This window comes from Cydia pomonella, chromosome 6 (assembly GCF_033807575.1).
Source record: "Cydia pomonella isolate Wapato2018A chromosome 6, ilCydPomo1, whole genome shotgun sequence".
NCBI classification, from domain to species: Eukaryota; Metazoa; Arthropoda; class Insecta; order Lepidoptera; family Tortricidae; genus Cydia; species Cydia pomonella.
In genome coordinates, this window is record NC_084708.1 from 17,479,184 (window position 1) to 17,500,780 (window position 21,597).

Below are 21,597 nucleotides of genomic sequence, written 5' to 3' on the forward strand. Positions count from 1 at the left end.
TGACAGTCTAAACCAAATCGCTGTACAATTTAGAGACAACTTATACGCTACGGTACACAACACTTTACAACAACAGTTTTATAATACAGTAATAACTTGTAAACTATTATCCCGGGATCGTTATCCGAGACTTAGTGGTATATTATTTTATCATATGAAAGTCATAGTATTTCTCTAGTTACCTATTACGATTATGAATAAACCACGATTCATGCTGCCTATTACAAATGTATGCATTACTAGCTCCTGCTCGCGACTTCGTCTGCCTAGATTTATTTATTAGTACTTTGATATCTCTCTTTCCGTGATAAAATGTATCTTATAGGTATGTCCTTAACAAATTTCATCTATACCATCGGTTTTGCGTTAAGTGTGAAGAGGCAACAAACAGACAGACAGAATTCCTTCCGCATTTATAGAAGAAGGGATTTACTATTGTATGCAGTACTTGAATAGACAAATTATTAAATTATTATCTGTTGATACTCTCTGCAGAGAAATTGAATTTCTCTGGGGAGGGTAATTGAGGATGTCTAGTCCTGAGATCCTTTGACAGTGAGCAGTTATGAACCCGTTCCACCGGATCCATAAACGCGATTTATCTAAATAACCGCCTATTCCAACTAATCGTATTCAGCTATTAGCTCGCATAGAAACTATACGCCGAAGCCTGTTCGAGGCAATTTATGTGCTAAAGACAGGCTTCAAGCTTGCACCGCGGGGACGACATTCCAGCCCCAAGTTCAGAAAACTCTTGATGCTAAAAACTGCGCGGCGACAAGCCGTAATATAATTACATTCAGTTACCTTCTGCAAATATCGTTCTTAGATACGAGTAGCTTTTCTTATAAACCGTTAAATACATTGGAAAGGTAAAACAACAGCAACGAGACGTCTATTCATGATAGCAATTTAAAAACCGCGGTGAATGGTTTCGATCAACATTTGATACTATTTTAATAGGGTATTACTTATTACATAAATACATAAGTATTGAATTATCTACCACATACTTAACTACCAATGCCTACTAAATTTTGGCGGTTTGTGATGTGCCCCAAAAAAGCTCTACTATTAGCATACCATTATTAAGGCCATTTTATATCTAAGATTTAGAGATCTAATATTAAAACAAATCACAGGTGTTGTTTATATTATGACCCGAGCAGTAAGGATAAAAACAGTTCGGTAAACTTTAATCTTTTTATAATGGTGACAAAAACGTAACTATTGATTTTATTGAGAACCCAAACGGTTGTAAAAAAGATTATTTCCTTTTTGTGTCAAAGCAGAATTTCTACAATACGATCGAAGTCCTTATGATATTCACATAAGGTTTATAATGGTATATTCTTATTTCTTCTGTGGTTCCTGCAATTTGTGTGTTATAGTCGGCGCCGGCGCATGTTCGTCACACACCTGCTCCCGCGACACCTCAATGAACCTGTCAACTTGAATGACGAATTCGCATAATATCTTTTTGTCGCCGTCTCTTTACAACGGGAGCGTCCTTAATCGATTCCATCGTTATGTTTAAATCTATAAAAATAATATTCCCATTTCTTGTCTAGTGTGACTGCCAGGGGACAAATAGAATATAGGTAGAGATCGAATGCATATAGTCGTTAATAACAATTAACGGTTTCTTAAGAATCTTAAGTATTTCGATGAGTTCTTTGTAGTATTTCAAGCGACCTTAATCGATTTTATACCCGCCAACTTTGTTTCCAAAATAGCCAATGTTCAAATATCACGACTCTGTTCCTCAGAGCTCGTTAACAATATTGGAACAGTAAATAGGTCGTGACTGTGGGAATGGAAGGACATCGTGCGCGGGCGAGGCGACTGACCTTTCTTAGCTGTTTGACCGTGCACGTGGTTGATCTAGGCTGCGGGATCGTTACTCCGAAGAAAGAGCCATTAGTGACAAAACAAGGCTTAAATAAAGGAAACTAAACACAACGGTACTATTCAGAATGTCTTTGTTTACTCTTTGTCTGGATATTTTAATAATACTGGCATTCTCATGATGCATCGCAAACCACAGACCACAAATTATAAATGCTACGTTAATAGTTAGGTAGCGGAAACCGCAGTTTAACTGTTTAACTCAATAGCAATTATTAATTTATTTATTTAGCCGTGTTTGTTTAGATATTTTGCAAGTATAGGATTTGTGGATACTTGAATTTTATAACTAAATCTAGTTCAATAGATAGAAAATGAGCACAGTGACGGTTCAAGAGAGGGGGCTGAAAGTTAAGGTGTTTCTATATTATAAGATAGCCAACAAATGACATTATAAAAATCCGATATTCGTCGCAGGGGCCACTTCTCCTTAAAATAAATTGGAAACTTAAAATATATATGGGAATAATAAAAAACACAAGACCTCAAAGCTTCAAAATTTAAGTTTTTTGAAACATCCAAGATGGAAACCGCCCCGTCTGGCGTAGGGGCGACCCTGCCTATGAAGCCGATGATCCTGGGTTGAAATTCTGGTACTTAAGAGGAAGCGGGACGGCCGCTTCTCCATACAATTGTTCAGTTCAGGAAAATGGGGACTATTTTCCTCTCGGGATATTGACATTATCGAAAATATTTTTACATAACTTGATGTACGTTTGACCTTTTTCGATTTTTTTAATTATTGTAAAAATGGTATGGGCATTCATTTGTGTGATGAGTACGGATATTTGTTCCCGAGTCTTGGATATTTTCTATATATTTAAGTATTCATATATAATATATCATTGTCTAAGAACTCACAAATAAGACTTATAGAGCTTACTGTGGGCACAGATTAATAAATAGTTACCTGTGCGATTTAGTCAATTTAAGTAATAATGTCCTATATTATTTATTTATTATTATTTAATTAATGGTATTATTCATTTCCTTACATTTTATTAAATAATATATTGTATAGAATACATAATCGAAATTTTTCACCCACAAAAATCGAAATTTCTTTGTTTTCCATACATCGAAACGGCTTCTAAGCAATAGTGACGTTTCATCATGACGTCATGATGTATTGCCATTTGTTTAGAAGCGTTTATTTAGTAAAGTGCGATTGTCAGCCATTAAGTATCATTTGTTACTTTTGTATCGCTTTAACGCAATGGATCCCATAAAGATATTTGATCCTAAAAACTATGGAAGGTAGAGGCAAGGAATAGACTCTCCATAGGCAGAACTGTTGCAAAAGTGTCCAGCTGTCAGCTATAAATAATAGTTCCAAATCTCTCCAAAGTAGAGGTCATAGAAATAGGATAGTATAGAACGACTGTCAAACTTGGAAAGTGTGACCAAAAATGAAATGCAAGTGTGTGCATAAAAAAGTCTATGTGCGAACAAAAATAGTGATGTCATGTTACAACATATTAATAATCTATCGATGTTTAACTGCTTTATCGACTACTTTTTCAAATGTGTTTGAAAAAGTTGAAAATCATAAAGTTGAAGTTGTTTGAAAATGTGTTCGCAAAGAGTTGACTTACCAAAGAAAATTTGAATTTCGCGCCTTTTCCTGCTGACAACTTGGGTTGGATGTGTATACGCTGTGTACAAGTATACGCTGTCTTGTGTTTCCTTGTGTTGGCGGCAAAGCCGTGGAAAAGTGGTTAAAATGTAAGTACTGTGTTGGAAAGTGAAGTTTAAATTTATCGCTAAACATGTACACGTTCAAAAAAGGTATTATAACAATCGTTATTATTTTAAGTCGGTTATAAAGGTAATATCTTAATGATGTCTTGTGAACAACTAATTCCATACCTACTAATATACCGACAAGTTATCGATACAGTCATATGAACATTTTGTCAAGCCCTAGCGTAAAGTAACAGTTTAGGTTTTTACACAAAATATTCTAAATTATTGACTAATATGATGAAATATTAACACACAATTGAAGAAAAACTTATAATGAACTGTTATAATTGATTTTTTACACTTTTTATGCTGTTAATTTGATAAAATATCGTTACGAAAATTTCGCTACGAATATCATAATTACCTGTGAAATGAGTATTTTCCTGGGTTTTTTGGCCCTGAAACACTACAACCCGGCACACAACATGACACCATCGTCACTAAATTACTTCGCTTATATTTTTCACGTTAAAAAATACGGCAATATGATTTTGGCCGCCTCGGCCGCCTTCGAACTCAAAATTGGTTACGTTTTCTCATATGTAGTCTGCCTCTTTTGCACTTATGGCTTGTTCATATACGTCATGGCTTCCCTTTTGCACACTTCATCTGTCTGTCAAGCGAAGCGACTGACATGTCTCTGGTAGAGGTAGAGTAGCTAAGAACCTAGGCGTTATTGACGGAGTGAAGTGCGCTCTCTATGATTCGATTTTTTTCTCAAGTATTCTAGGTATTGTAGCGCCACCTATTTATGGTTTTTTGTCGGACACTTTTTGGTATATGGAGATTCTATTCCTTAACTCTACCTTCCATACTGAAAACAAACCTGATACCATTAATAAATATTAGACAACTAGCCTATTTATTTTTTTATTTGTAGACGCATAATTGCGTATTCAGATAAATAAGTTTAAATATTTTCTATTACTTTCATTGAGAGAAACAGCTAATGGATGATTTATTTTACCGATTCTTATCGTTTATGGCAACTATAACGTTCCCAGGGAGTGTTTAAGCGCATCATACAGCTCTATGTTTCGAACAAATTAAGCGAACTTCGACAAGTTCTCAGCGTTCCAGTTCTTGCCGGCGTCATCGATTACAATACAATACAGTTTATGTGCGAGTGTTAACCCTGGTTACAAGCTCGCGGAAGCGTTCCGATATTGTTGTGTAGTTTCCAGAAACTCCCAACGGTTATGTAAATGTCCTCACTTCCTGGTCGGAGTGAGCCGCGAGTCCGCTTGTTAACGCCCTGGCTCAGGTAGTGGTTATACTACACCGGCTTAGGTGTAGCAGGACCCAAACAGGATCACTAGACACGGCTAGATAAGGATCGCTAGTCACGACAATATTAATACATCAAGTTGGCCGTGAGAAATGTAAGCTAACACCGAAATTGAGAACGTTTTGTTTACGCGGATTTTAGATCCAGTTTGGTCTAGATTCGACACCGGTCAATCGATTTTCTTCGATTTAAAAGTTTTGCTTCACCGTTAAGTTAGTTTACTTATTTTTTATATCAGGTTTATTATTAGGTACTTATGGGAATGCTTCTTGAGTTAGATATTGGTATAGGCTATTCCATATTTCATCATCGATTATTTGGAAACTGTTGGCTATAGTTAATTGCTTTAAATATCGTTTTAATATTACCTGCAGTATTGATATGCTAGGAAATAGTTGAGCTCGGGACTGTAGGGGTTCATTCTTGAAATGAAGTATTGAACGCCATCCAGCTGAATTGTTGTTATCCTTTGTGCTGAAACAAGACAATAAGAATATTTAGTTACTTATTATTTACTTTTTTCACCAAAAGTTACTGGACTAACTGTCTAATAAATAAGTAGTTTATTTTATTTGTATAAAATCGAACACCAAATTTGACCACTTATGCTACCTATCTCGTTTCGCGATTGGCGTATAAATATAAACTGTAATATCGACACTCAGAAAATAGGAACGTGTATTCTTTAATTGATTTAGGATTTAACGCGACCAAGCAACCCAAGCTATTTTATCTCGTGGCAATATCCCTCGTCGTCTTTTTATTTTTATGAGTCCATATATCGGATCGGATAGGTACGCATAATTCAATTTGGGCTGCACGAATACCCATTATCAGGCACATTTTTATTGTAGCTTGCGGTCAGCCGTGCTCATGTTCAGGCGCACTCCCTCAACGACTTGAACCCGATTATTATAATTCTTATTTACTGATGGAATAAATATACCTACCTACAATGTATTTTTTACAGAACGTTGTATCAAAAAATAAATAAGGATTTACGTCGAGTCAGAATTATAACGAAACATTTTATTATAAGTAGGTACATGTTGTACAAGTGTACAAACAATAAATATCGACACGGACAAAGTGCCAAAAATATGTACACACTACCTTTAATTTATGGACAATTAGGACGTGTATACATATTTTGGCACTTTGTCCGTGTTGATATTTAATTCATTGACTGTACCTACATCTATAGCGTTTTTTAGCAGTAGTGAGTTGGTGTTTCTGTGATAAATAAATATAAATATTATAGGACTTTATTACACAAACTGACTAAGTCCCACAGTAAGCTCAATAAGGCTTGTGTTGAGGGTACTTAGACAACGATATATATAATATATGAATATTTATAAATACTTAAATACACAGAAAATACCCATAACTCAGGAACAAATATCCAAGCTCATCACACGAATAAATGCCCTTACCAGGATTTGAACCCGCGACCATCGGCTTCGTAGGCAGGGTCACTACCCACTAGGCCAGACCGGTCGTCAGAGTCGTGATGTGTTGATAAATTTGTCTCCGTTGTGAAAGTGACATCGCTAAGTTTCCTATCGAACTTTTTTATTATTTTAACTTTTTTTTAAAAGAACAATGAAGCAGTTAAATACATTGGTGTTTGTTTTATCTCTCCCGACCATACCAAATTCCTGCAGTAAATGTTGTAACATGGCCTATTCATCTCTCGGTACAGAGTCAACATTAGTGTGTCTGTAGGGGACTCGACAATGAGACTTGACACAAATATGAATATGACCCCGAGGAAACGGGTAGGCGCGTCGCGAGTCGCAACCATTCGTCTTCATAAGTTCATACCACGCTCGCTCGACGCCTCGCCTCCGCTCAGTGCTATATCGCTACTTATTACACTACTACTTATTACACTTTTATTAGTAAATATGTACTACGTATTTATTCACGCTCTAGATACGAGTATAATAGTATTTACTCTGTTATATTAAACTCAACCGCATCTGTCCCGTAAAACACGGACGTCTCGAAATCGAATAATTTACAATAATTGTCATACCTTGCCATTTTTATCAAGCCGTCGGGAGATTTCATTATTAATTATTAATGTGATGATTTGTTAACTATTATCCCATCAAAACATAAATGTGAGATGAAAGCCAAGTTCAATATCACGAATATCCGACATTATAGACATCGCCGACCAAAGAATTGAGAGATGTGTGCCAAGTTCTGTGTAGACAATCCTAAAACAATTATGACAAGAACATGCAATATTCTAAAATAAAAATGTTATTACAATTTCTTATTTCTTGACACTACAATATTTGCTACTTGATAGGTAATACAGATCGTGATCAGAAATATGTGTTTCTGTACGTTTAGTATAGTATAAACTATAAGATGTATCTCTAAAAATGTATCTTCTTATAATTAATTACTATTTTTGTTTAAATTCACTGAGTCTCATGATTACCCTACTTTTTACATACCTACGACTGTCACGGACTCGTACGAGTAGCATAATAAAAAAAAAAACAATTCAACCTCTTTGCATTGACTGGCTGGAAACGTTAAAAAAATTACATTGACAATGACAAATGTCATAAGTCATGACAATACGCTACGAATTGCAATTAAGTCACATGACTAGTAGGGTGGCCATGATTGGTGATAAATAGGGATGTTTTTTTGTATTGATAATTAATTAAGAAGCTTATTCATTGTGATTTGTTATAGCACTCCGCGTTAGTTTAAGGAAGCTGTATCGGGAGATGTGCTAACTGTTCACGACTTAAACATCACCCCGTATAAACTTCTAAAATGTAACAGACAATTATTTACTCAATGCATATATTTCACTTTGGATGTAAATCAAGCTCAAGATTTGACTCTTACAACTTAATGCAAGTGCCAAGTTTTCAGATTTTTTAACAAAATGACTGCCTTTGCATATGTATAAAGGAACAAAAAAACATTTGCCACACGCCAGACAGTGTCTGCGCCTTTATGTACAACATCGAATGAGACGAGTGGCCCGATTTCATTGCGGTTTGGTTCGGTATGAGCTAGTGCTTCAAGCTTTTATGAGTTATGTAAGTCGCTCTGGCTCACTAAAATCTGTACATAGTACCACACATCGAACCTCCAATTTTAGTAGTCCTACAGTACGGCACTATATATTACGTGTGATGTATGTATAATGTACGCGAGAATTGACATGAATTACATTAAAAATATCTTAACATGTCCATCGTGTTGATTTCTAAACGGTATGCAAAACGTTTCGGGTTCATTGCATACATAAAAAACGTAAATTAAAATTCACTGGAAGTACACCACATAAATGTTCGTGAAATTGGCTAGGTCAAGTGGGCCAGGAGCGTACACCAAACGAGCCGTGGCGCAGGTCGCTGCCTGCCGACTTACGATGGGCCTAAATTAACACAAACCCAATAATTGTGGTATACCGCGAGTTTACCACAAATTCTTGGGCGTGTAAAATAAAAAATATGAAAATCGGGTACAAACGTGCACAAATGTATACTAAATGCACGCAACTTATGATAAATATATTTAGTCGATTTAATTGGTAGGTTTAATCTTTCAAATCTGTCTCTTAGTCCCAGTCGGTCCCTTATAGAGATTCGTTTATTTTGTATAATTTTCGATTGGGTATCCAATCAATCAAGATTAAAAGTTCATTATGGCGTTCGTAAAGGGTCCGAATATGGCGTTTAATACGGGTTGCTATAGTAACGTAAGTAAAGACCTTATAGTCACATTGTTAAATCCTTAGCTTTTAATCCTCTCCCTTCGTCTCGTGGGCTCTTTAAGTACAAAACTAATGGTGAAATGGGCCCATTAACTCAACCAAAGGATGAAGTATAAGCAGCTCAGCGCGCGTTTAAATCAACTCTCTCTCTAAGTAGTGCGTGGTAAACTATTAAAAATAAAAATAGTGACTGTGATCCTTGACTCTATTTTAATAATAAACGAAGAGAAAAATAAGGTGTACATAAAATGTACACCTACTGATTCTATATTATAGAATCTGGATCCTGCTCAGAAGTTATTGGCGAGATTACGGGTAGCATGATGCTATTTGCATAGGCGGCTGCGCGGAGTGCTACACGCATTAACTGATTCGTTACAAGCACCTAAGCCATTTTCTGGCATATTATTATACTGGTTTAGATTACGGATATCATAATGTTTGTAAACTATATTGTTGTGTAATAAAAGGTATAGGCTAGGGAATAGATTTGAAATGTATAAGTATGATGTAAAATGATGTTTTGTTTATAGGCAAGCATCCTTTTTTTAATAAAAATACTCGTCCGAATTAAGTACGAAACCACACTTCTTTATTATTTCTTGGATGTTTCTGACTTATTGACTTATTTATAACACGAGTAGCACATTGGCAACATTACCATCTGTCTTATTTGTCTTAAGGTTGACTGAAAGAGAATGCGTTATGGCTTTATGGCCGCTTTTACTAAAAAAAATTTTTGCAATAAATATATAGTAAATAATTGTCTGTGACTGTGACTGTGACATATTTTCAATCATACCTATTACTCAAACTATTGATTCATTCAGGATCATGTATTTATGAGTTCTGCCTTTTGTTTTGAAACGCTGTTCAGGGTTTTTCTGGTTCCCTTTTGATCATTTCATCATTTTTTATTGATGATTTAGTTCTAAATAAAGTTAACATTTATTAATGATAATAGCAACTCAATTTCTTCCGAGATGCACACTGGCAGTTACAAACAGCCTGCTGCTCCACGTGCCTAATTACGTACTCTTGCATTTTAAGATTACAGATCACAATTTTACTGCTGTAAACGGGCAATGTTAATGCGATTGGCAGAAGATTTACCAACGGAAAGTGGCCTATTGACCGGTCCCAGTATGGTTAATAGTTTGCTAAAATTAACAAGGATTGTTAGTCCTTTTAAAGCGTTATTTCTTTAGAGGCTGGTCGGACGGCGCTCGCGGCTCTTCGGCTATTAGAGCCCTGCGCCCGCGATCGGAATCCATGCATAATGCAGGCTCATGCATAAGTGATGCCGCGCTTTACTAGCGGACGTCGCTTTTGCCTTTGTACTACAAACTTTTCAACTGAATGTCGTGCTTAATAGCTTCAGGCAGTTCATCTTTGCAAGTCCTTACGATATTTTCTAAAATGTTTGTGTTGGGCATAATTATCATTTTGCTAAATTTAGTATGTTATAAGCTATCGTAAATGGGCAATAATTAATGTGTTACCTTGTTTGATGAAGTAATTGACTAGATGCGTACTATCTATCTGTCTAATGCTAAGTAGTACAATATATTACGGCAGTAATACGCATACCTATGGAATAGAAGCGATTGACTTATCTGCCTTCCTGATTATTGATGATTGCATCATCTTCGTTTTCCCTGACTTTCATTATAACCAACCAAGTAAGGATTACTAAGCAATTTATCGATATGAAGATCGTTAAAGTTAAAGGGCTTTTAGAAAGTGCAGATTGTCCGTGGGATGTCGTTCAGTAACAATACCGTAGCATAAAGTCTATCAGACGTATGTGTTGCTGAAGTGTACAGTACTTGAATCTTGTAGTGTTTGAAGTGAGGTGAGTGTTGGGAAGGCAAGTCACGTCTCTTGAGTCACGTGCATACGGTGCATACTGATGCGCCGCGCGAACGCCCTCCGGTGCCGAACACATCGGAACTACTACTATCACTTTAATCACAAAAGATATTGCCAGTCTAATAAGGCAGGATTTTATTAAATCAAATAGTGTGGAAAAGGAGTGATACTGCAAAGCATTGGAAACTTCATGGACAAACAACCAGAGCTCGACATTAACTTGATGATCCAAAAAGTATATTTGTAAAGATAGGCACTGAGAAGGGTCGAGCCGATCATCATAAGCTGCTAGAAATGACTATCAGAAATACAATAAGAGATCGTTTCTTCTTTTCTTGGACTGCCAAGGTAAGTGCACTCGAGGAAACTATGGATATCCGGCGCTGATCCACCGGACGTGCGTCAGGCATAACGGACCGTGGCCCAAAAAGCGATCGCTGCAAATGTCACGGCGTTGACATTGCGACGCCATGTTTGCCGACCAATCGCAATTTAAAGCAAATATGTAGCGCACGTGCTGCATCGTCGATGATTTCGATGGTAACGGGACTATTATTTGCTATAAACTCAGATTAAAGGCCGAAGAGTCTACATAAATTGCTATAAGCCGTGAAAGGAGGAAGTGGATGAAAATTCTAACAAAAATATTTTGAAATTGCGATACATTAAGTTGAAATTTATGGATTACCGATGCTCATATTGAGTCTGAGAAAGCCCTTTTGATTATTTTCTCAAACCAAGTCATTTAATAGAGAGACTGTTTCGGATGTCGTTACTAATTCATTCAGCCGTAGTAGTCACCAGTCGGAAGTGAGCAGATGTTGCCGCATACAGATATCGTGGGCGCGAGTTCTATTATTAATCGAACCTCGAAGAAGACCATCGATGCATCACAATTAGATTCCCCTTTTGTAATAACTTGGTGAATCACGCCTCGGACGTTGTACTCGTAATGACAGTTCCTTTCCATTCAAATACATGTGATGTCAGATTCAAGCAATATAGTTTATTTTTCACGACAAAGAAATGCATTGTTCCGCATGACGTTTCTGTTTCATAATGTGAAGATTAATTATTACGGCTAGCCCTTAAATGATTACATAGAGCAGTAAAATTAAAATGATTAAACGTGCGCATAATAACTTTTTGCATTTCAAAGAACACGCCATGGTCTAGGGTGTAATTGTGAGCATCTTGCCAGGGAAACATACATAGTTATCTAATTGGCTTCCTGCTCCTCGGAACGCACTTCTTATAATAATCATTACAAGATGAAAAACGGGAAACTATGCACCGTGAATGCTAGTTTTTATTTTAAATCTAACTACAAGCACTGATTTGTTAATGTAATTGTACGGGCTGAATTCATTAGAATACTCTTTGTTAAAAGGTCATTTATAAATTATTCATTTTGTAGGATGTACTAGATACTTGGGAGAATAAGACATTAAGTGGCCGGGCCGGGGCAGGAGCGGCAGGCTCAAGGAACCGGTCTACTATCAACCTGAACACTAACGAGGCTAAAAATAGTATTTGTAGAACCCGAATAGGCTGAATAGCCTGCTTCGCTACCTGGACTCATATTTTTACTAGCCAAAGCAGCGGGGAACATCACTTTTTCCATTGAATCAAAACCTCGTGTTCATAAAATTATTCAATTTTACGTTGTAAAAAGTTATTATAGTATTTTATAAATAAATAAAAAATAAAACATAAGTTGTGCCCTTAGCTGGACCATCCTCCTATTTAGGGTTCCGTAGCCAAATGGCAAAAAACGGAACCCTTATAGATTCGTCATGTCCGTCTGTCTGTCCGATTATGTCACCGCCACTTTTTTAATATTTAATCCCAAGAGCAGAATGTTAAACACGGTTTTATGTGATACGCGACTTATCTCAACTTCTGAGATTTATATCGTAATGTATTATCGTCACACTTCTGTGTTTTAAAAAGCTATTTCAGTATTACGTGACCTGCCTAAGATACATTCTTTAAATTTGAATACATAGTTTATATTTTACCTAGGTATACTATATAGGATAAACATTTTAGTATAAGGTAGTTCCAATTTAGTTCCTTTATGTAAAAAGAAGAGGTTCGGTATTACTATTATTATTATTGGGGTGTTGTGGGCCTTTGAGTGCCACGATGACCAAGCAGTGATCTATTGTTACGGCCCTTTAAAGTTCATTATTAATGTCCGTTGAATCCAGGAAATTCCAGATTCTTTGGGCCGTAATGCTCTATACCACATAGAGTTGCAACGTGCCGCCCTAAGTATCCAAGGTCCACGGGAACAGAGAATGTGCATTGCAGTCTCCTCTGACTCCTATCAGAACCTGCATGTCGCAACTGTTTTCTTTCCAATTTGAAACGTGTTTGTTCAACTTACAGTATCCAATCAATACTCTAGTCACTGCGCAGGTTTTGTGTCTTTTGAGCCCTAAGAGCTCCTTAGCAGTTTTACTATTGAACCCTTTGATTACAGCTTTCGAGTGTTATTGTCCTTTGACAAACCTCCACCAATCGATTGCTCTTGTTTTTTCTAAGTTGCTGAGCAGAGAATATGCGTCCCGTTTTGTAATACCACATAACGATTCCGAGCAAACTAGGGGTGTGTCTGCGCCCTTTCTAGGAAGTTCATCGCTTCTCCGTTTCCGGTAATGTCGGAGTGCCCTGCTACCCATCTAAGTATGACTTTGTTGGAAATAGCCAGTGCATTTAGGTTTATTTTACAGTTCTGTACCCCTAGTGTAACTTTGATCGACATCATAACGTGACGAACGCGTTTGCGTTAAGTCTCATTTTGTATAGGATTTTGAGTTTCCAAAACGTCCCGCTTGGCGCGCTCTTTCTAAATCATATCATTTTATTTTCATAATAGGATTTTACAATCACTTTATGACGTCAAATAGTAACATTTACTACAAAAATAAGTTATCTATTTACACTATACACATACTAATTAACTCCAAGGGTTAAGGTCTTCTAGATAATCTGAGATTTTGTAATATCCCTTTTTACACAACTTCCTTTTGATGACTGACTTAAACTGATTTAATGGCAAAATCTGAAAATCTAAAGGAATTTTATTGTAAAAACGAACACATTGGCCAATGAATGATTTACTTATTTTGTGAAGTCTAGTTATAGTAGGTACAAGTTTGTTTTTGTTTCTAGTATTTCTGTTGTGTATGTCGCAATATTTCTTAAACTGGTGTTTGTTTTTCTGCACATATAATAAATTTTCATAAATGTATTGCGACGCAAATGTCAAAATGCCTGATTCTCCAAATTTGTCTCTTAGGGAAACCCTATTTCCCAAATTATAAATAGCTCTTACTGCTCGCTTTTGCAATATAAAGACACAATTAGCATCTGCAGCATGCCCCCATAAAAGGATGCCATATGACCTTAGGCAGTGGAAATAGCTAAAGTAGACCAATCGAGCAGTGTCCTCATTAGTCAGGGTTCTAATTTTTTTTACTGCAAATGTGGCAGAACTAAGTCGATTTGACAATTTACTGATATGAGATCCCCACTGGAGTTTGGCATCCAAACTCATACCCAAGAAGATAGTCGAGTCTTCAAAATCCAACAGCTCATCTTTAATTTTTATACTTGAAACTACTGGTTTAACATTAGGCAATACAAATTTCACACACTTAGTTTTCTTTTCATTCAAGAGAAGATTATTAGCAGTAAACCAATCTACAACACTAGATATAGCAGCGTTAACATCATCATAATTGTTTTGCTGTCGGTAAATTTTGAATAACAACGAGGTGTCGTCAGCAAACAGTACAAGGTCATGTTTGTTGCGTACTAATTGAGGCAAATCGTTGATATATACGAGAAATAAAAAAGGTCCCAGAATTGAACCTTGTGGGACACCCATTCTTAACTTGCTGCCGGATGATCTTGCACCATTTACAGTCACCTTCTGAGTTCTATCGCTCAAGTATGATTCCAGAAGACCAAGTTCCAGACCTCTAACTCCATAGTGGCGTAGCTTCCTGATGAGGGTGTCATGATGTACACAGTCGAATGCTTTGGATAAGTCACAGAAAACGCCTAGCGCATCCTGTGACCCCTCCCAAGCATCAAAAATATGTTTTATTAGTTGAACACCGGCATCTGTTGTTGAACGACCGCGAGTAAATCCAAATTGTGTGCTATGCATTAGATTATTACGATAGAAATAATTTTGTAATTGATGTAATAATAGTTTTTCAAATATTTTGCTTAAAGTCGGAAGAATTGAGATTGGTCTGTAATTAGTAGGGTCAGAGTGACTTCCCGCTTTGAATAAAGGTATAACTTTACTGCACTTTAATTGATCAGGAAACTGGCCACTTTCAATACAATTATTAAATATTTGTGACAAAAATGGAGCAATATAATCTATTATTGAGTTAATAATGTATACAGATAAGCCATCAATGTCCATTGTTTTTTTCATATTAAGTAATTTAAAGGCTTTACATATATCCGATGGTGAGACATAATTAAATTTACAAGTAGTGCTGCATTCAGTTATATTTCCTTTGAGCAGACTTTCAGCAACTGCAGAAGATGAATTTAAGAGCTGAGTTGTTGTGACTGGAATTTCAGTAAAGAACTGTTCGAAGGCTGTAGCTATTTCATGATCTTTATTTAAGATTTGATTTCCTAAGTGCAATTGGTAACTGGAAGTACGAGATACATTTTTCCCAGATTCGTTGTTTATGATTTGCCAAGTTGTTTTTGGAACATTACTACTATTTTTAATTTTATTGTTGATATAATTGGATTTAGCAAGAAAACAAACCCGTTTGAACAGCTTTGAGTAGTTTCTGACATAATCAGCAAATTTTTCAGATTTGTTAAAAGTTCTCTCTTGATAAAGGTCATATAGTTTTTGTCTACTTTTGTGGACTCCCGTAGTCGCCCAGTCACTGAACATGAGTTTATCAGCGGCCTTTACCTTTTTAGACTTAAATACATTTTCATATTCTGATCGGATCAGTTTAAACATAGAGTTATATAGCTCATTTGGATTGTTACTATAAGGTATACTAGATAATTTATCTGAAATATTTTCTCTAAAAGCATTAAGACGAGTTTCATTTACATGGACACACTCTTTTTGAATATTTTTATCAGTAACATTTTTAATATCAGGAAATACTGCTATTTGACCAGTATGATCAGAGCTCAATTTGTTTATAATATATTTTTCAAGTGGATCCAAGTTAGCATAAATGTTATCAATGCAAGTTGAAGAAGTATCAGTGATTCTAGTAGGCAACATAAAAAGGTTAACAAGATTATGACTCAAAAATAGAGATTTAATTTTAGTACATTCAGGAGAATCAACCAGTAAGTTTACATTAAAATCCCCACAAATTATAATGTGTTTAGTTGTGCCATTGAGTTTACGCAAGACTTCATCCATTTGGCTCTCAAATAAGTCATACGACGAGGCCGGAGGTCTGTACACACTAAGAACAATAAATCGCTCTGCTTCTATACAAGCTATCTCAATAGTTCGCTCAACGGATAAACCTATAATATCTTTTCGTTCTTTGTACTTTATATTTTTGTTAATAATTATTAAGGAACCACCTCGACATGCGCCTTCTCTGGCGAAAAAGCTAGCTACTTTGTGATGGTTAAAGCCGAAAAGGAACTGATGTTTCCTGAGCCAGTGCTCTGTAATACATAATATATCAATTTGATGATGGTTCAAAAAAAGTTCAATTTCTAATTCTTTACTTAACATACCCTGAATGTTCTGATGGGCAATGCTTAACTGCAACATACATTTATTTATCGGTTTAACATTAATTGACAACTTACAGGTCATATCCTGGTTTAGCTCCGTCATAGGACTGTTATTAACGTTATTGTTACTGTCATTATTAAGAAATGTTTGAGTATTATTATATAAGCAAGAGAGCTCCGGTGGAAGGAGGCGGCCGCTCGGACCACGGCGGCTTGCGAGGGGGCGCGCGGCCGCGGTCTCGGGCGCTGTCGACGCTATCAGTTTAAACTTCTATTTAAATTTAGTGACTCTACAGTTTCCATATTTACTCTGATCAGGCTGGTCTTACATTCACGAAAGCAGTCATTTTTGATTACATGACATAATAATTTGGCGGTAATATACTTGTTTTTATGTGTACAAGAAACATTGATATAAAGGTTATCATCATACTCATTATACGTCGTCGTACGGTCACAAATAAATTTATTAATATCAAATAAATAAAAGCCAATCGTATGGAAGTTTGTCAAATTATATAACAGCTTGTTTATGTTGTAAATTCCCTTATTACATGAGGAATCAGATGAATACGGCAATGTTGACATAATTATATTTTTTAACTTAAAATCTTTGTAAAGCTTGAAGAGGAGCCTAAAATAGTGTTTGATTTGATTTTCATTAATGTTAGTATAGTTATTATTGTTTCCACATAAAAACACTACAGTTTTGTCCTGAAAATGGGGCAAATTATGCTTAAGTGCGTTATCTACAAGCGTTAGTAAGTTTGCACCGTGATAACAGAAATTAATAATTTTATAGTTGGGACAATTTCGCTTAAGTAATTTTCCTAGACCTTGGCCTAGTTCATCCGAGAACACTATAACTTCGTTATTACTACAGGTTGAAACACTCTTAGCGTCTGTAACAATAGGTTGAGATTTCGGTTCTGGTTTAGGTTGTTCGGTTCTCAAGGATTCACCTGTCAACGACAATCTCGAGCCCACAAGCTGATTCCCTTGGGCTGGCTTCAGCGGCGTATGTCCGTCGGGCGGGGAGACTGGTGAGAGCGATTCACGACGTTGCTCCTCGCGGGCCCCTAATTCGGCAGTAAGCACCTTCAGAGCTCCTATATATTCTTTAATTTCTTTTTGAGCTACACAGTATTTTATTGATGTCGAATCCAGGTTTGACTGCAGCCTTTTTATTTGAGCTTCAAGATCATTAATGTCAAGCCTATACTGTCGTTGCATTTTGCTTATTTTCTTTCTAAGGATAGCATTCCTTTGTGTTTTACCTTGCAGGCTTAGTTTATATCGAATGCTGCTTTTCAAGCATTCGTTTCTTATATATTTAGGTTTTGCGTGTCTTTTCTTCGATCCAAATTTGACATTTTTCATGGTTCCGCTATTAGTGTTAGCCGACGTGAGGTCAATTTCGATGATTGGGTCGCATGGATGTTCCCTAGAGATAATTAACTCGCTAAATAGTGACATGGTAGAAGCATGCTCCAGTTCTTCAATGCGTGATTTTTGACTTAACAAGTTTTTTTGAGCTTCGGTTAATTGTTGCTCAAGGTCGGTTATGCGAGACAGGGACTTTTCATAAATCTCAGCATCGGTACAGTGTTCATATGTGTCAATTATCGATTGTAAATTATCGCGTTGTTTGGATACGTCTTTTAGAATAGCGTAATTTTTTGCCAGTTCACTTTTTAGGGCCGCGTGGCGTTCCAAAACTATCTTAATTTCGATTTCGCCATCTTCTCTTTCTTGTAATAACTTATCACATGTTTCTTTGGATTTCTGAAGCTCATTCAGAGCTACTCGTAACTTATTCTCGGTGTCTTTACTTCGTGTCAACATTGTACACTGGGTTTGAACCGACGTCTCATACGGCGCACTGCTAAGTTATAAGAGCGCTACACCACTGAACCAATGTGTATAATAATAATAAAATGCTTTATGCACACTACAACAAAAAATACAACACTGTCGAAGAAATTTATAGTTTCTTAAAATCTAATCGAGCTTCTTAAAATTTAATCGAGGGTTCACTTTTATGTTTTTAGTTCTACCGACCACAAGATCAATTTTATTACTTTGTATTATTTAAGGTGCGTTCGGGTAATCTCGGACATCGGGTATGATCGTATTATTTGATTGTACCCTTATTTTGTGGACTTTTTTAAATGCTGGCAACCCCACGTGATGCGCCATTTTATTCTGCTCCCCTCTTCAGTCCGCACTGGTCGCTCCGACCGACGAGTCGCGTGTTATGTGCCGCGAAGTAAAATGCTAGAAGAAATCGTGTGTCCGAAAATACACTCCGCTAGTGTTTTGGCATTATTTGGTAAGTAGTTGCGTTTATTGTTTCTTTTACATAGTACATATTAGTTTTATTAAATTTGTGATATATCTGTATAATTGAAATTGGGCTACGGCTACTGTAGGCTGAGATCCGGTCTTACCCGAGGTAGTGAAAGATCGGATGAAAATTATTTGATCTGAAACTGTCAGGTATTCCCAAACTTTGAATCTACACGGATTATAAGGAAGCTCAATTATGATATTGATTATTGTGTTATAGTCTGATCATGGAGTCAGGATCAGGATAGTGGAACTTCTCAATGGTTTTCGTATACCTTTTGAGTGTGGGCTTGGAATTTTATTGCTTTTTGTTCTTAAGCTTAAAAATGTATATTTTTATATAAAGAAAAGATTTAGTTCCAAATTATAAGAATAGATGGCGCTCTGTCATTATATTTATTATGTCATTCTCCTAGCTTGATCTTTACAGCTAGTTATTTTGATGATTGATGTTAATAAGAGAGAAGATTTATTAATACGTGTAGGTACATACTTAGTGCAATTTCAAGTTGTTTCTATTTGTCAATCCAAGCTTATCCTGCACTCAAGGTATAAATTATGGTTCGGTTACGCTTGGTTTATTGTTGACAAAATGGTATATTTTACCTAATTATTTCGATTTAGAATGTTTATTATTATAAATAAGTAAAACTCCAATCGTGTTCAATTATTTCGACTGAAATTAAACTAGTATAAACTTAAAGAAGCCAAAAAAACTGCGTGTACCAAATAAGATTGATCTCTAAGTAAGATATTAGGTATATCTAATTCTAATTACTTAGGTACACACATTTTGAGTTTTCTGACATTTGTATTAAAAGTATATAATGAATGTTGAGTAAAACTCGAGACTGATTTACAATGGTTGTATTTATTTTAGTTTTAGTAAAAAACACTTTCCTGATTTTCTTAGCGCTTGTAGATACGGCTATTGACCCAACACTTGTAGGTCGTTGACCCCACGATAAAAAGTTTGAGATCCACAATTTCTGTGTTTTTGGGTGGTTCGGGTAAGATCGGACGGAAAAAGTCGAAAAAAAATATAATAGCTCCGGAAACTTTTGTTTCCTATACTTTTGTACAAATCTACTATATATGTTTGTCAGCGGATAAAGTCGGATTATTCTCTATAATGAACTCTCTACTAGCAGTAATAGAATCGATTTTACAGACCCGTCCGTTCTTACACCACCACGTAAAAATTCACAGAGGCCGAAAAATTTTTTTTTTCATTTTTAAACACTCATTACACATTTACCTGCACGTGTAGGGATTTAATAAAATTACACGCAGTAGATTAGTTCTTTCTCTTTATTTTGATATATGAATCAGGCTCGTAGCGTATACACAAGCTGAGAAAATAAAATTCTATCAGCATCAACAAAAAACACCTAAAATTGTCCGAAACTTACCCGAACGCACCTTATTGGAATTTCACTATATTTTGATTAATGAATTATTGTTTGACACCAATTTTGCACGAATTCACAGTATTTTTGTTGCACGTCTCACTACTGCACTGTCTTTATGTATATTTATTAATGTTGTTTATGTTTTTCTCTTCCGTATTTTAACACGTAAATATCCTTTATTAACTAGTATAAAAATGTATAAAAACACTTGAGCTTAAATTTTGACTTGTTTATGACATGTTGGGCACTAGATTTATTAGATTCTATTAAAACTTTATTTTTAAACATTTTATAAATACGGAACAGATGTGAACTCCGATGACCTTACGACGACGACAAAATCCAATACAAAATGAGACTAAACGCAAACTCGTACGTCACGTTTCGAAATCGAATTTATTTACACTAGGGGTACTGAACTAGTTTAGAGTTTTCGGATCGGTATACTACATAAATAAATAAAAAATAAAATAAATAAATATTATAGGACATTATTACACAAATTGACTAAGTCCCACGGTAAGCTCAATAAGGCTTGTATTGCGGGTACTTAGACAACGATATATATAATATATACATATTTATAAATACTTAAATACATAGAAAACATCCATGACTCAGGAACAAATATCCATGCTCATCACTAGCGTCCGGAGTAGCGGTGGCGAATTTCACACAGAAGATAATGGAGTCAGCTAAGTATTTTTATGATTAAACGAATAACGATGAAATGATTAATTTTGCATAAAAATTGCTATAAATTATTTTGCGAGCATACATAGGTAATATGTATTTTTATCAAAATATTAGTCACTACTAAAAATTACTAGACTAAGAAGTAATAACCTTAGACACTGTTTATAAAAATATTGCACGAAATAGATCATTTTGGTCTAGGACACAGTACAACTTGCTGAAAATGGCGAAAATTGAACTTACTTATGTTTTGTTCTTTTCTAGTACATTACTATTTACTATAGAGGTCGGGAGATTTTTATAGCGCTTTTCTCAAACTTGCAATGAAAAAACAATTGTAGTCAATTTGTTTTATTCGTAGGTTTACACAGCTAAAACAAATTACGAATCTACTCCTATTTGATGGTTGAATGCCAAGATGTTGTGTCACAATTTGAAGTTTTAAAACAAAAGAAGGTTGCTTTACAGGCCTAGGTGTGTAAGGTTGTATGAAATTCCTTTACATACCTAAGTCATCTTCACTCATCGCAACGTCCTTAAACTACGTCCACAAGAGAGGTATGGGCATTGTGAATGGCATCTCGCTTTGTGTGGTAGGGCACAGCACAGCGGATGTCATTCCAGATCAAGAGCAGAGCTGGGGAAGTACCTCTACCTTACAGAAAACCGCAGCCAAATAACACTAGACCCTACTCATAGTATTGTGTTCCTGCCGGTGAGTAAGGTTGCCAGAGCTCAACGAGGGGCGGGAGGGGGTTAGGGTCGGCAACGCGCATGTAATTCCTCTGGAGTTGCAGGCGTAC

The 21,597-nt window shown here is 35.9% G+C and overlaps 2 protein-coding genes across 9 annotated transcripts in view; one reads left to right on the forward strand and one right to left on the reverse strand.

Moving 5' to 3' along the window:
* LOC133519148 (cytosolic carboxypeptidase 1-like) overlaps positions 1–21,597 on the forward strand; it is a 101,349-nt gene that overhangs the window by 38,478 nt on the left and 41,274 nt on the right. The window lies entirely within an intron of this gene.
* Positions 1–21,597, reverse strand: part of LOC133519146 (uncharacterized) — a 31,874-nt gene that overhangs the window by 3,508 nt on the left and 6,769 nt on the right. For both annotated transcript variants that reach the window (XM_061853094.1, XM_061853095.1), the window contains exon 2: positions 5,311–5,416. In XM_061853094.1, the coding sequence (XP_061709078.1) occupies positions 5,311–5,416 (106 nt within the window). The remainder of the gene's footprint in view (positions 1–5,310; positions 5,417–21,597) is intronic.